This window comes from Cebus imitator, unplaced genomic scaffold, assembly GCF_001604975.1.
Source record: "Cebus imitator isolate Cc_AM_T3 unplaced genomic scaffold, Cebus_imitator-1.0 Scaffold349, whole genome shotgun sequence".
Taxonomy (NCBI): Eukaryota; Metazoa; Chordata; class Mammalia; order Primates; family Cebidae; genus Cebus; species Cebus imitator.
The window spans coordinates 1,270,728-1,286,585 of NW_016107664.1; the positions used below are offsets into that span (position 1 = coordinate 1,270,728).

A 15,858-nucleotide genomic window follows, 5' to 3' on the forward strand; every position below is an offset into this window, starting at 1 on the left:
TCTTTTTATGGATAAGTAGTCTTTTTTAAAATTATTAAGCCCATTAGTATTTTTTGCCAGCTATTGGCATGCTTATAAGGAGGTTAGACCAGATTTTATAACCCTTTTTTTTTTTTTTTTTTTTTTTTTTTTTTTTTTTTTGGTGAGAGTGTCTCTCACCCAATAGGAGAAAAACACTGTTTTAACTTTCTCCCCAGCAAATTAACTCATTTAAATTCAACTAATTATTTTTTTTTTAGTATAAACAAGATAAAATATATCAAGAAGGAATTTAAAATATTTGAAACATCAGATTGGTTTCTAAAAAATCTTTTATTTTTACTTTGGTTTAGTTTGATTAGTAGGGGTTAGGGAGAGAAATACACTGAGAAGTATATAATAAATATAAATATTTTCCTATTATGAACAGATATTCACAATGGCAATTTATTAGCTTGTTTTTGTGTGTATGTGTCTGCACAGTTCATAGACAATTCTTTTTTTTTCTATTTCACATTAGAAGATTTGAGAAATCATATGATTCTTTTAATTTTTAATTATTTCTTCTTTTTAAACCCAACCTTCAAATCAGGATGGAGAGCCGGTTCGCCCAGGAGTAGCCATGACTGATCTTGCCACAGGCTTATACGCATATGGAGCTATTATGGCTGGATTGATACAAAAATACAAAACTGGGAAAGGACTGTTCATTGATTGCAACCTACTGTCATCCCAGGTAACAATCCAAATAACATTTCAGATAATGTTATAAAAACTGTGTCTGGGTTATACCTTTTCAGATCAAATTCTCTGGTTACATGTATAAAAACAATACAAAAACCAACACAACAACAACAAAAACTGCTTTGCTTTGATGTACTTGATTTCATATTAAAATATGCGGACTATGAAGATTTTGTTATAATGTCGACATCGTTGTTGAACTCAAATTTTCCAGGCTGTTTTTACTAGAATGTGTCTGTTGCGTCTTGTGAGACTAGAGATATAGTTGCTTCGCATGTGCTCTACAACTTCTTTTGACTTGTTTCTTCACCTTTTATGTGTCATGGATCCCTTTGGTAGTCTGGTGAAGCCTGGACCTTTCCCTGCAATTGTGTTTTTGAACACGTAACATGAGGTACTTAGGATTGCAAAGGAAGCCAGTTATATTGAAATATATTCAATGGAAAAATCAGTTTTGCATTATAAAAATACATATAATTTTTACTAACACATTAAATCACAATATCTAATAGTGGGTATAACACTATTACAATTTTGAAGTTGTATTGAGCATAAATGGTATTTCACGATATCTGTAGTAATATGATACAAAGATATGTATAATATTTATTTGTGATCAAGTCATAGGTACTGCTATGGTTTGTCACCTACATTTATAATGGAAGAAAGTGCTAGAGTTTAGTTAGAGGTTGATGAAAATAAAGATATAATTTTTTTTTTTACTCGAGTTCATTAACTCCCAGAAATCTGTCCATAGGCCCCAGATTAAGAATTCCTGGTTTCCATAGTTATCAGTTATGTTGTGCTAAATACTTAACTGAGGGAATAAAAGGGTTAACTCACTGTCAAAATGACATTTTGCCTTTTCACTGGATCAGACCCAGATGCTGTACCATATGTGGAAGTTGATTCTGAATAGATAATTTTTCTGTGATAGAAAAAGAAAATATCTGATTTGTGCAAGGAGACATTTTACTGTGGGAAAAACTACTTTCTAGACATAGAGACCCCAGTTGGGAATTTCAGATTTAAAAGGCATACATGGGAAAATAGTAAACTTGGAACACAGCTTTGGACATTTTTTCCTCTTAGGCAAAATTAAGGAGGTGTATAGAAATAAAAAACATCAATATGGTTGAAAATGAAATATTACATATGGGTTTTTATATAATAGGAGCTTTGAGTCTCAGTCAGAATTTTAATGTTTCTATAAAAAAGGTAAAAGAGCTCTTTTCAAATGAATAGTCTCACTCCTTAGTAGAGAACTATAGATGTTAGTTATAGGAAGGTGCAGAAAGTCTTTTCTTCCCTAAATTTTAAGCTGTAAGGAACCTGAAGTAGGGTAAGCAACTGAATAAAAGTTGCACACCCAATAGGTACGGAAGCCATGAAGGTTTCATGGGCGTGTGACCTGTGCAGTCCCAGGTGGCCCTGGGCTTAGTTAAATGTTTTGCTGTCACTGTGTGGAATTTGTTAATAACTTTAATAGGAGGCCCTACAGTTTTGTATTTACACCAGGACTCACAGATTATGTAACAGGTCCTGGAGCTGGGACCCTACTTAGATCTCCTGATTTTTACTTATACTGCTTTACTATAATTTATAAAGAGTATTGTATTGTTTAAATGAGTGTTGTAGAGTTTAATTCAGTTCTAGCATCTAACTAGTGGTTCACCATGTGAAGGCGTGTGTTTCCCTGGGAGTAAGGGTGGGGAAGGTGGAATCACCGGCAGGGTTGCTTCAAAGTGAAGGCACAATGAGTGCAAACTCATGCATATACACACAGCTATATAGTCAATCCTTTTTGGTGTGTGTGTGTGTGCATGTGTATGTCTATTTTTATTGTCCATGTTTCTCCCTGAGACTGTAAGTTCTATGACTGCTGGGACAGTGTTTTGGCTTACCATGATATCCTTAATGCCCAGCCCAGCCTTTGTTAAAGTTTAGCTTTTCCAATCTTTTGAGATCAATGTGAGAAATACTATTACCAATGGGAATGTCTCGTAACCTTTAGGTTTGCCAGGGAAGATGAGAAAAGGTAGTAAACCATTAGAATTAGGATAAGTACTCGATAAACAGCTAATGATGAGATGATTTGTTTTCGGCAAACACAGTAACAGTGATTTGGCCTGTTGTACTACAGTTAACTCAGATTGCCAAAATATTAGTATATTTAAGTCTCATTAACTATCTATCCGTCTTTTTTTTTTTTTTTTTTAGATAGGGTCTTACTCTGTTGCCCAGGCTGGAGTGTAGTGGCACGATCTCAGCTCACTGCAACCTCTGCCTCCCAGGTTCAAGTGATTCTTCTGCCTCAGACTCCCAAGTAGCTAGGACTACAGGCATGTGCCAAAACATCTGGTTAATTTTTTTGGTATATTTTGGTAGAGACAGGGTTTCACCATGTTGGCTAGGCTGGTCTCGAACTCCTGACCTCGAGTGATCCACCTGCCTCGGCCTCCCAAAGTGCTGGGATTACAGGCATGAGCCACTGCGCCTGGCCAGAGCCACTGTGCCCAGCAGGAGTTCTTTTTCTTTGTCCATAAATTCTGTTAGGTGATGGTCTTTTAAGGCAAAGAATATGTCTCTTTATATACTTGCTACAGCTGCCCTGTTCAGAATAGCTTCTGGGCTGTGAGTAGTGGTTAGAGAACTTCAAAAGGCAGTTGTAAAAGATAATTTATTCTACAGCTTACCTGACATGCAAGGCAATGCATGGTAAGAACTTTTTCACTCTCTGGATCTACTGCATCCTTAGCTCTGTTTTACTCTATCTTTTTGCCTCTGCCTTATTCCTTGTCTCTGGCCTCTGTTTCTTCTCATGTGCCCTTGTCTAGCCTGGGGATATCTTTTCTCCTCTTTTCTCTCTCATCTTTCTTTTCTTTCTTGTTTTCATTTCTCCTCTATGCTCTCGGCCTTCTTCCTTCTCCATCTCCTTTTTCTATCCTTCCATATGTGGAACTAAGGTTGTAACAGTTTTGGTTTCAGATCTTATATTTTGCTTCTCATGCTGTTGCCCAGGTTGGAATTCCGTGGTGTGATGATAGCTCACTGCAACCTCAGACTCCTGGGCTCAAACAATCCTTCTTCCTCAGCCTCCCTAATAGCTGGGACTACAGGCATATAGCATTATGCTTGGCTAATTTTTATATTTTCTTTTTGGTGATGGGGGAGGTCTGACTATGTTGCCCAGGCTAGTCTCGAACTCTTGGCCTTAAGGGATCTTCCTGCCTTGGCCTCCCAACATGCTGGTATTACAGATGTGAGCCACTGCATCCAGCCGGATCTTAGATTCTTACACCATCTTATTCCAGAAAGTTTCATAATCTTACAGTAGTTCCTATGAGAGAAAAAGGAAGTTCCCTTTCCTAGAAGTCCCAGAAAACATGACCATAATTTCACTGTTTAAATGACCATTCCTAAAGTGATAAATGGGGCCTGAAAGATAAAATACACTGAGCAGCTTAAGTAATCCCTGTTACTAAAGATCAGGTAAACTCTACCCAGACTGTATGGCTGAAACTGGGGGACAGGTAGTTCCTCCAAAGAATGGCATGGTTATTTTTTGGCAAGAAGAGAGGAAAATGGATGTTGGGGAAGCATCCACAAGTATTTACTACCCTAATATATAGGGTTGTTTTTAGGATGTAATGCATTAAAGGATGTGAAAAATACTTTGTAAATTAGAAAGGATGTGGAAAATACTTTGTAAATTAGAAAGTATTTTGCTGATGACAAGCATTAATTTTACTAGGTTATTGAAAAAAATACTTCAGTGTTAGTAATGTGCTGAGATTAAAAAGTTGGCTAATAACATAATTTTATCAGAATTATTATAACTTTTCCTAATAGATAAACCTTGACTGACTTCAATTTGCCTTTCAATTTAAGATAACGCTTATAGAGTCTAGATCCAAAAACCAAACACAACATGATTAAAATCTGCTTTATGTAAATAAGGAGTGCTATTTCTAGATACTTTTCAAAAAAGCATAACAGGAAACTTCACCTTTTTTTAAATTAAAAAATATTATTTTTTAAAATATAAATGTTCACTTGCCTTAAGCAGGTAACATTTAAACTTAATTCTAGCTGCCTGGAAAATGGATACAATTTCATGCAGTAGTAAAAAACACCCTTTTCTACTCATTTTGGTTATATTACATAGAATGACAAGTGAATAATTATAACATTCAATGTTTGTGGCTAAAAATGAAATTGTTATAGTCTTCTTAAAAGTGATCTAGTGTAAGAAAGACAAATTACACTCGATTTGAATAGTAGCTGATTATTAACTCAGAAATGATTGCCTCAGTCACAACAAAACCATTTCAAGTAGTTCATTGTAGAGACATGACAATTGCCAGGATGTGGTTTGTAGTGGGCACCAAATTTTTTTATAGTTTTAGGGCTATAAACTTTTAACCCTTGTCAAAAATTCTTTTGATTTTTTTTTAAGTCTGAATATGATTTAAATTTGTCCAGTCAAGACAACTAACATCAGCATTTAAACCGTGTTCTTTAGATGATATTGGTAAATAACAAGGAAGTGGGTTTGGATGTGGTTCTACTTATTCTGTTGCTCTGTTCTTCTGTTGTGGCTTATAGAAATATCTTTTGGAAGTTTTAATATCCTTCCTTTACTTAATTGTAACCAGGCTCCCTTAATTACTACTACAATGAGTTAGTTTTTTAGCACTATAATTATTTTCACATATAGAATATTTTGTCACTTTTGATGTCACCATCCTTTACTCACATATGTACATTGGTCATATTATAATATATGAACATATTCGAGAAGATACAGTTTTAATTCTTATCATTTTGATTGATAAACTTTTGACTCTCAAAAAAGTATAGTTATCTAAAATTCATTGTTTTGTGTCCTTAGATATACCAGTGTTTCTGCTTTAAAAAAAAAACTGTATCTTTTTTTAAAACAATTTTATTGAGGTGTATATTGCATATAAAAATTACAACTTAGTGATTTTAGTAAGTTTAGTGAGTTACGTAACCACCACTTTTAATCAGGTTTTGATGAGTACCCATATTGTTACTTCTGATGTGGGTCTTGCCTGTGAGGTTAGCATGGACCAGTTTTGAGTCGGGAGAGATCTGAGACTGAGCTGACTTAAAAGAAGGAGCCCATTATGACTTCTGTGGGCCCTGGCAACTTTGGCCTTTGTGGGTCCTTTCCTTCATACAAATATTAAAAATTATATTCTATAACTGCATTGGTATAAAGATGAATATAATTCATTATTCTGCATTTATTGTTATTATACTTTTTCCCCTAATTTTAAATGAAATGTAAATGGAAACATTTTTGTGTGCCCCTGAAGTATTGTGGGCCTTAAGCATTGTGCCTACTGTGCCTAATTGATAGGTCAGCTCTAGAAGAATTACCTTGAGAAAAGCCCATGAATGTGCAAATCTGTGAGGAAAGACAGTTGTATATCCAGGAAGAAAGTAGAGCTGAACGCTGAAATTGAGTTGAAGTATGAGTATAGGACGGAAAAGTAGAGAGGCAGCTCAGACTATGACTAAGGAAATTGGGAGAACTCCTCAAAGGGAGTTTTGTTTTTTTCTTCCTTTGAGGGAGAAGGAAAAATAGAAGATTATAGCAGAAAGTTGGGTATGATACTAGCTGTGGGCTTGTGATATATAGCCTTTATTGTGTTGAGGTATATCCCTTTATACCTAATTTATTGAAAGTTTTTATCATGAGAAGATGTTGAATATTGCTAAATGCTTTTTCTGTATTCACTGAGACGATTGTATAATTTTTATCCTTCATTCTGTTAATGAACCCAAAGCGGTCTCAGGTAAAAAACACAAAACTGGAGGCATCATACTTCTTGGTTTCAAAATATACTATAAAGCTATTGTAATCAAAACAGCATAGTATTGGCATAAGGACAGACATGTAGACCAAAGTAACAGCATAGAAAGCCCAGAAATAAATACACACAGTTACAGTCAATTGATTTTTTTTTTGTTTGTTTTTGTTTTTGTTTTTTGGAGATAGGGTCTCACTCTCTCACCCAGGCTGTCCAGTTTAGCGGCACAATCTCACTCACTGCAACCTCTGCTCCCAGGTTTAAACAATTATCCTGCGTCAGCCTCCTGAGTAGCTGGGATTATAGGCATCAACCACCAAGCCCAGCCTTTTTTTGTATTTTTAGTAGACATGTGGTTTCACCATGCTGGCTAGGCTATTTTTGAACTCCTGACCTCAAGAATGCTGGGATTACAGGTGTGAGCCACTGAACCTGCCCTGAATATTCAGTTTTACCAATACCATTTATTGGAGAGACTGTCCTTTACTTATTGTGTGTTGTGGCATCTCTGTCAAAGATCAATTGACTGACCAGGCACAGTGACTCATGCATGTAATCCCAGCACTTTGGGAGGCTAAGGTGGGCGAATCATTTGAGGTCAGAAGTTTGAGACCAGCCTGGCTGATGTAGTGAAACTCCATCTCTACTAAAAATTAAAAAAAATTAGCTGGTATGGTGGCATGTGCCTGTAGTCCCAGCTACTCAGGAGGCTGAGGCACAAGAATCGTTTGAACCTGGGAGGTTGTGGTTGCAGTGAGCCAAGATTGCGCCACTGCATTCCAGCCTGGGTGACAGAGTGAGACTCTATCTCAGAAACAAACAAACAAACAAACTGAATATTCAGATGCAGAAGAATGAGATTGGAACCTTATCTTACACTATATACAAAAATCAATTTAAAATGGATTAAAAGGGCCAGTGCAGTGGCCTGTAATCCCAGCATGCAGGAGTATCACCTGAGGTCAGGAGTTTGGGATCAGCCTGGCCAATATAGTGAGACCCTGTCTGTACAAAAAAATACAAAAATTATCTGGCCATGGTGGTGAGCACCTGCAATCCCAGCTACTTGGGAGGCTGAGGTAGGAGAATTGCTTGAGCCCAGGAATTAGAGGTTACGTTGAATTTTGAGCATGCCACCGAACTCCAGCCTGGGCAACAGAGCGAGACCCTAAATGTAGGGTCTCTAAATGTAAATAAATAAATAATATGGTTTAGAGACTGAAACATAAGATCTAAACTGTTAGACTACGAGAATAAAACAGGAAAAAACTTCTTGACTTTTTTTTTGGTGAAGATATTTGGATATGAGCGAAAAAAGCACAGGCAGTACAAGCAAAACTAGACAAATGAGATTGCATCACACTAAACAGCTTCTGAACAGCGAAGGAAACAACAAAGTGAAGAAACAACTTACTGTACAGAGTGGGAGAAAATTTTTGCAAAGCATACATCTGATAAGGGATTTTTATCCAAAATTTATAAGGAACTCAAGCAATTCAATAGCAAGGAAAAAAACCCCATTAAAAATTGGGCAAACGACCTGAATAGACTTTTCTTTTTCTTTTCTTCTCTTCTTTTCTCTCTCTCTCTCTCTCTCTCTTTCTCTCTCTTTCTATTTCTTCTTTCCGGAGCCTTGCTCTGTCATCCAGGCTGGAGTGCAGTGGCACAATCTTGGCTTACTTCAACTTCTGCCTCCCAATTCAAGTGATTGTCTTGCCTCAGCCTCCCAAGTAGCTGGGACTACAGGCATGTGCCACCATGCCTGGCTAATTTTTGTATTTTTAGTAGAGGTAGGGTTTCACCATCTTGGTCAGGCTGGTCTCAAACTCTTGACCTCATGATCTTCCCTCCTTGGCCTCCCAAAGTGCTGGGATTACAGGTGTGAGCTACTGTGCCTGGCTTTCTTTTCTTTTTTGAGACGGAGTTTCACTCTGTTACCCAGTCTGGAGTGCAGTGGTACCATCTCAGCTCACTGCAAACTCTGCCTCCCAGGTTCAAGAGATTCTCCTGCCTCAGCCTCCCAAGTAGCTGGGATTACAGGGGTGGGCCACCATGCCCAGCTAATTTTTTAGTATTTTTAGTAGAGATGGAGTTCCACAATGTTGACCAGGCTGGTCTTGAACTCCTGACCTCAGGTGACCCACCTGCCTCAGCTTCCCAAAATGCTAGGTTTGCAGGCATGAGCCACAGCACCCGGCCAGACATTTCTTAAAACAAGACATACAAGTGGCCAACAAGTATCTGAAAAAATGTTCAACATCATTAGTTACCAGGGAAATGCAGATTAAAATCACAATGAGATATAACTGCAAACTTGTTAGAATTGCTATTATCAGCAAGGCAGATGATAACAAATGTTGGTGAGGATGTAGAACCCCAATATTGTGTAAGGGAACCCTTATATGATGTTGGTGGGAATGTAAATTAGTATAGACATTATGGAAAGCAGTATGGGAATTCCTCAAAAGAATTAAAAGTAGAACTACCATATAATCTAATAATCCCACTTCTGGGAATATATCAAAGGGGGGGAAACCAGTATGTTGAAAATATATATGCATTCCCATGTTTGCTGCAGCATTGGAATCAGTCTAAATGTAAATCATCAGATCAAAAGATAAAGAAATGTGTTATATATACTCAATGTAATATAGTTTAGCCTTAAAAATGAAGAAAATCCTGTCATCTGCAATAAGACATATGAACCTGCAGGACCAAAGTCAGGCACAGAAAGAAAAATGTCACATTGTTTTGCATATATGTGGAATCTGAAAAAGTTGAACTCATAGAAGCAAAGAATAGAATGGTGTGGTTGCCAGGGATTGGGGATTGGAGGTGAAGGCAGCAAGAGATGATGGTCAAAGAGTGCAAAGTTTCAGTTAGATGGGATGAATGAGTTCTGGAGATCGTATTGTACAGGAAGGTGACTGTAGCTAATAATAATGTATACTATATATTTCTTAAGAGACTAGATCTTAAATGTTCTTACCATTAAAACACAAGCATATGAGGTGATGAAGGACAGCTGTGGTGGCTCATGCCTGTAATCCCAGTACTTTTGGAGGTCGAGGCAGATGGATCACTTGAGGTCGGAAGTTCGAAACCAGCCTGGCCAACCTGGGGAAACCCCGTCTCTACTAAAAATACAAAAATTAGCCGGGCGTGGTCACAGGCACCTGTAATCCCAGCTACTTCGGAGGCTGAGGCAGGAGAATTGCTAGAACCCGGGAGACAGTGGTTACAGTGAGCTGAGATGGCACCACTAGACTCCAGCCTTGATGACAGAGCAAGACTCCATCTCAAAAAAAAAAAAAAAAAAAAAAAAAAAAAGAGGTGATGTGTATGTTAACTAGCATGATTCAATTATTTCACAGTATATACATAGATAAAAATATGATGTGTACTCTCAATATTTATAATTTTATTTTTCAGTTAAATAAAACATCATCAATTAAAAAAATTGAAAATAAAAGATCTGTTATTAAGATGAGTAATTAGGAAGTTAAAGACAAACCAAAAAAGGAAAAATCAGATTACTTCCAAAGAAAACTAAAGAATTTTTAATACTCTTATCATTTTATGTTACTGTTATGCTATTGGTTAGGTTAAATGCAAATTTACTTCAATACAAAATATGGTTTGTTGTCTTTCTGAGGAAAATTGAGTGAAATGTAAGTGAATTGGGAACATGGTCTGGTTTTGTATAACTGAAGTCATTAGTTATAGTCATGGGCATTGCATATTTTTATATCATATGAACTGCATATGAGGAAAGCCAGGTCTTTCAACTTGTAATAACTGGTAATTACTAGTAGGAGAATCTCCTAAAGGAAAAAACAATAAAATGGGGAGACATATTTATGGTGATGTTATTTTATTTTTTTATTAGACACTTCAAAACGCTTTGGAGGTTTCCAATGTTCTAAAGCAATCAAAAAATAATTAAGATCAAGACATGAAAGAAATAGAAATGGAAAGATCTATTGATGTTAACATGTTATTTCCTGAATTTAGATTTTTGTCTTTGTAGAACCTAGTAGAATCATGAATTTGATGGATTTTAATGATATTGGAATCACCTATATTGTCTACTTTCAGAGTTAGAACAATTTGTTTTTGTTACTAAGTTAATTAATTTCACCTTTATCTTTGTATTTTCTCAGCTCAGGGAATTATTTATTTATTTATTTATTTTTTTTGGCAGGGGGTGGGAATTTTGTTTAGAATAAGATGTTGCAATCATGTCCTTGTGTATTGGCTAATCAGTGGTGACTACCCATCGTAATTTATGGACCATGTCTGTAGACTGGATTATGTCTCTTTGGTTCCAGCTGTTATGCCATCATTGTAGCTAAATGATAAGTAAACAACTTGGATCAAGCATTGTGGCTGAGGTTTAATTCTAGGAAAATTAGTTCTCCAAAGAATGGGTATGAGGTACAATGGTGGTAAATTTTTAATGTTTATAATTGGTTTGTAGCCTAGAGTCATTATATACCAGCAATGATAATCAGACGTTAATTAACTGGAGTGCTCAGCAGTCTAATATTATGGTTGATTTCATTTTCTAGATGAATAATATTTAAAAGGTAACTAGTTTATACCCTTGTCACAGAAATTCTTCTAAAATGCTTTAATTTACTTTTTATATTGTAATATAAATCCCATATGCTAAATATATTTTCACCTCCAAGGGTATTGTTCTGATCTAATTCTTTTTACATATTGATATTCACTTAGGAATTAAGAGATTAAGTTGCATTTGTACAAATAGAATCTATCCATTCATCCCTGCTCCTCATCTATTACATGCCAGAGTCTAAAATGAATGATAGATAAGCCAGCAAGTTTCTTGCCCCGTGGAACTTTTATTGTGGTTGGGGATATAGACAACAAACAAGTAGTTAGTAATAAATGTACATTAGGGAACACAGTTTGCTAAAGATAACAGGGGCACTTGTGTTAGGCTGGGTAGGAAAGACTACTTTAAGGAATTAAAATCCAGGGGATGAGAAGGAGCCTGCCACAGGACTAGCCAAGTCAAGATAGTTCCAGATAGACCAAACAGTAAATGCAAAGACCTGAAGCAGGAGAAAGCTTGACATGTTCTACAAACTGATAAAAGGTGGGTGTGACTGACTGAAGGTCTTCCTCTAGCAGTTGTGATTGGTACTAAATCTTGCCATTTCTTAATACTCGTGAAGAATAAACACTGGGTGTGGCATTTGAAATAATAACCCTATGTTCTATAGTTAGTAGATCCATTTGAAGTAAGGAATCAGTAACAGGCTGTTTTTTGTTTGTTTGTTTGTCTGGGAAAGAGGGAATTACTTGGCAGGCCAGCTGGCCAAGCCGGTAGAGCAGGAGTTGACTACTGGTGCTGTTTTGGTGGAATGGTAGTAGAAGCAACACAAGACTGCAGACAGCTTTAATCTTTCTGTCACTTGGACCCTGACTGGAGGATGGTATTGAGATTGACATGGCTTTTGGCGAAAGAGTGCTGTGTTATTACCCTTGTCTGCCAAGGTGCAACACTGGGAGGGTGCAATAAGTTTGCTGATCTTGGCCTAGGTGCTGCATTACATAGGCTATTTATATTCTCTAAAGTTGAATTATTGTGATCAGCATTAAGCAATATAATGTAATGTGATGATCATATATTTATCTTTTTTTAATCTTACAACCTTGCTGGGCTTATTATTTAGTTCTAAAAGTATTTTAGTGGATTCTGTAGGATTTTTCATATGTGAGGTTACATCATCTGCAAAATAAGATAGTTTTACTCTTTTCCTTTCTAATCTGAATGCATTGTATTTGTTTCTCTTGCTTAATCACCCTGGACAGAACTCCAATAAAATGTCAAATGGAAATGTCAAGAGCAGGGATCCTTTCCTTTTCTTGTTCTTGATCTCAGGGCAAAACATTTCAGTCATCTTTCACTATTATGTATGATGTTAACTGTGTTTTTTTTCCTTGATTTTTTTTTTTTAAGTCAAGGTCTCTCTCTGTCACCCAGACTGGAGTGCAGTGGCATGATCATGGCTCACTGCAGCCTTGAACTCCCAGGCTCAAGCAATTCCCCACCTCAGCCCCCTGAGTAGCTGGAACTACAGGTATATACCATCATACTCAACTAAATTTTTTTTGAATTTTAGTAGATATGGGGTCTCACTATGTTGCCCATGCTGGTCTCAAACTCCTGAGCTCAGGTGATCCTCCTGTTTTTGATCCTCCTGTCTTTGGTCATCCTGCTTGAATTACAGGCGTGAGCCATGGTGCCTGGCTTTCCTTGATACCCTTTAACAGGTTGGGGAAGTACCCTCTGTTCCTAGTTTACTGACTGTTTTTTTAATAATGAAAGAGCATTGAATTTTGGCAAATGCTATTTCTGTGATTATTGACATGGTGATTTGGTTTGTGTCAGTTATCCTATTTATATGTTACTTGGTTATTGATTGATTAACAACTAACATTGATTTTTGTATATTGAACCCATTTTTCAATGCTTGGAAAAATCTCAGCTGGTCAAGTTGTATGATCCTTTGTATATATTGGTGTACTCAGTTTGCTAGTATGTTGCTGAGGATTCTTGGGTTTATATTCATAAGGGATATTCGTCTGTATGGTCTGTAGTTTTCTTACGATGTTTTTGTTAGGTTTTGGTGACTGAGTAATATTTGTCTCATAGAAAGAGTTAAAAAGTATTCCCTCCTCTCCTGTCCTGGCTTTTGGAAGAGTTTGTGAATAATTAGTACTAATTTTTCTTATATTGTTGGTAGAATTCATCAGTGAAGCTATAAAAAAAAAAAAAAAAAAGAAGAAAATAAAAGAAAGCCTGGGCTTTTCCCCACTAAACTTTAACCTCATTCTATTACTTTTGTGGTTGCCAGGCTGCTGATATTTAGTTACTGATGAGACTGTTGGTTTTCAAGCCTGGTAGAAGTAGATGGTAATATGGCAAGTTAAGACGTCACAAAGCTTGCTGGTCTTGTTAAAATTCAGTTGTTTTTTCTTGGATAAGAACTCATCAATTATTACAAGTCTTTAGTTAATTTCCAGAGTTTTCAAAAATTTGATTTTGAAAATTTTTGCCAGTGTTCTTGTTGCTTTTATGGCAGAAGGTTTTATTTCATCTTTTTTGAGTTTACTTATTCCCCACATTTGTAATTTAAAATTCTCTATTAGCCCTGTTAAAAAAATAAAGAGGAACAGATGAGATTAATTTTGATTATATATTTTATTTAACCAAATATGCCCCAAATATTTTCATTTTAAAATGTAAAATTTGTATAAAATTAATAATTAGGTATTTTACTTTTTTCCTATATGATGTCTTTCAAGTTTTATATGTAGTTGTACATTTATAGAACACCTTAATTTGGAATAGTGCCATCAAAGTCTTAATAGCCACATGTGGGCAGTGCCTATTGTAATGGCCTGAATAGTCTTAGAACACAGAAGAATGGGCTGATGCTTTGAAATTCCAGTCTTTTCTTTCTTCTTTCCCCACTCATGTTGAAAGTGAAAAATAATGTTTAACCACTACTATGTCTACTCTTTCCTCCTTCTGTATTACCACCTGTGGTAGGCTGAAAATAGTCTCCAAAGATGTCAACGTCCTTATCCCCAGATCCTATGAATATGCTACCTTACATGGTGAAGGGAACATCATAGATGTGATTAAATTAAAGATTTTGAGATGGGAGATTATCTGGTTTTATCCATGTGGACCTAATGAAACTAAAAGAGTTCCTGTGAAAGAGAGGGGAGAGTATCAGAGTCATTGCAATAGTTTCTTCTCTGCTGTGGGGGATACATTCCAAGATCCCCAGTGGATGCTTGAAACCATAGTTAGTACCAAACCCTATAATACTGTGTTTTTTTCCTATACATTCATATGTATATATAAATTAGGCACAATAAGAGATTAACAATATGGTAAAATAGAGCAATTGTAACAATATACTGTAATAAAAGTTATGTGAATGTGGTCTCAATATATCATTACAATATGTACTATACTCACCTATTTCTAGATTGCAGTTGAAAGTGGAAAGTGAAACCACAGATTAGAGGGGATTACTATAGTTTGAGATGTAATAACGGTAGCAAGAAGTTGAAGTGATTTGAGGAATGGGGCCACACATCTAACAAATGCATTCAGCCTCTCGACGCTTAAAGAGGCAAGGAAACAGGTTCTCACTTGAGAGCCTCCAGAAGGAACGAGCTTTGTTAACACCTTGACATTAGCCCATGTGGAGTGATTTTGGGCTTCTGACCTCCAGGATTAAAAAATAATAAATTCGTCTTGTTAGACGCCACTAAGTTTAGGGGAAATTTGTTATAGCAGCAATGGGAAACCAATTCACCACCTTAGCAGGTGGAGGTGGTACAGACAGTTTTGGTTTTATATACCAATTTTTGTTAATGTTAAAAAACATACATTTTGTAGAAATGAAGGTCTATATCAGCTCTGATTCAAGCTTTACATTGCTGATGGAGTTGTACTCATTTTTAATTTCAGCAATTTTATATTTTAGGTGGATTTTCATAGGGGCAGGGGATTAACACATTGTTGAGAGACAATTGTAAACAATTTCAGCCTAGCTCTACAGTCTGTATTTTTTAAAGTTCCAGGAACTTCTTGATGGGATAGTTTATTTTCAGTTCAATCAGTTCTTCCTGAAACTAAACCACACTTATGGAATAGATGAGAATTCATATACATTTTGAGGTTTTCTTTAAAGGAAGCTAGAGACACTTAAAGCATGATTTGAAATCATGTAAGTCATTGAGTCCTTTATGAAATGATGGCTTCCTTTCTACCAGACAGCTCTGTAATTCTTTTATATCTTTGCTTTTATTGAACTCAAGCCAGGTCACAATAGTAAAATGAGTACATTCTCCTTTTGCCTTCTGTGAAGTCTATAAGCCCAGTTTGAGTTTGAAATTTATACTTCATTAGGTAAAGACATACTTTTAAAATTCTGTGACTGTTGTTTCTGGTGCAGTATATTCAGTTATGTTTTGTGAGGTTTAATAATCCACTATCTTATCTTGTAAGCTCCTGAGGTGCATCCATCTTTCAGTCTTTTAACTGCAGAAGCTCTTGATTTGAGATATCAGCTCAATGAATCTGAAATTTAGTTTGTTCTGATACACATTCTATTTCTGTATTTTTGAACTATCCCCAAGCTGTTAAAAAACTGATTTGTAACAGCATGGAAAAAAAAAAAACATATTGGTCACTTCATCATGTTATTTAATGAAACTGATTTAGAAGATAGGTTCA

The 15,858-nt window shown here is 36.1% G+C and overlaps 1 protein-coding gene across 1 annotated transcript in view; it reads left to right on the plus strand.

Annotated features, from left to right (window-relative positions):
- The window catches only part of SUGCT (succinyl-CoA:glutarate-CoA transferase), a 681,636-nt gene that overhangs the window by 98,775 nt on the left and 567,003 nt on the right, over positions 1 to 15,858 (plus strand). Inside the window, exon 6 of the mRNA XM_017506146.1 lies at positions 572 to 715. Coding sequence (XP_017361635.1) covers positions 572 to 715 — 144 coding nt within the window. The remainder of the gene's footprint in view (positions 1 to 571; positions 716 to 15,858) is intronic.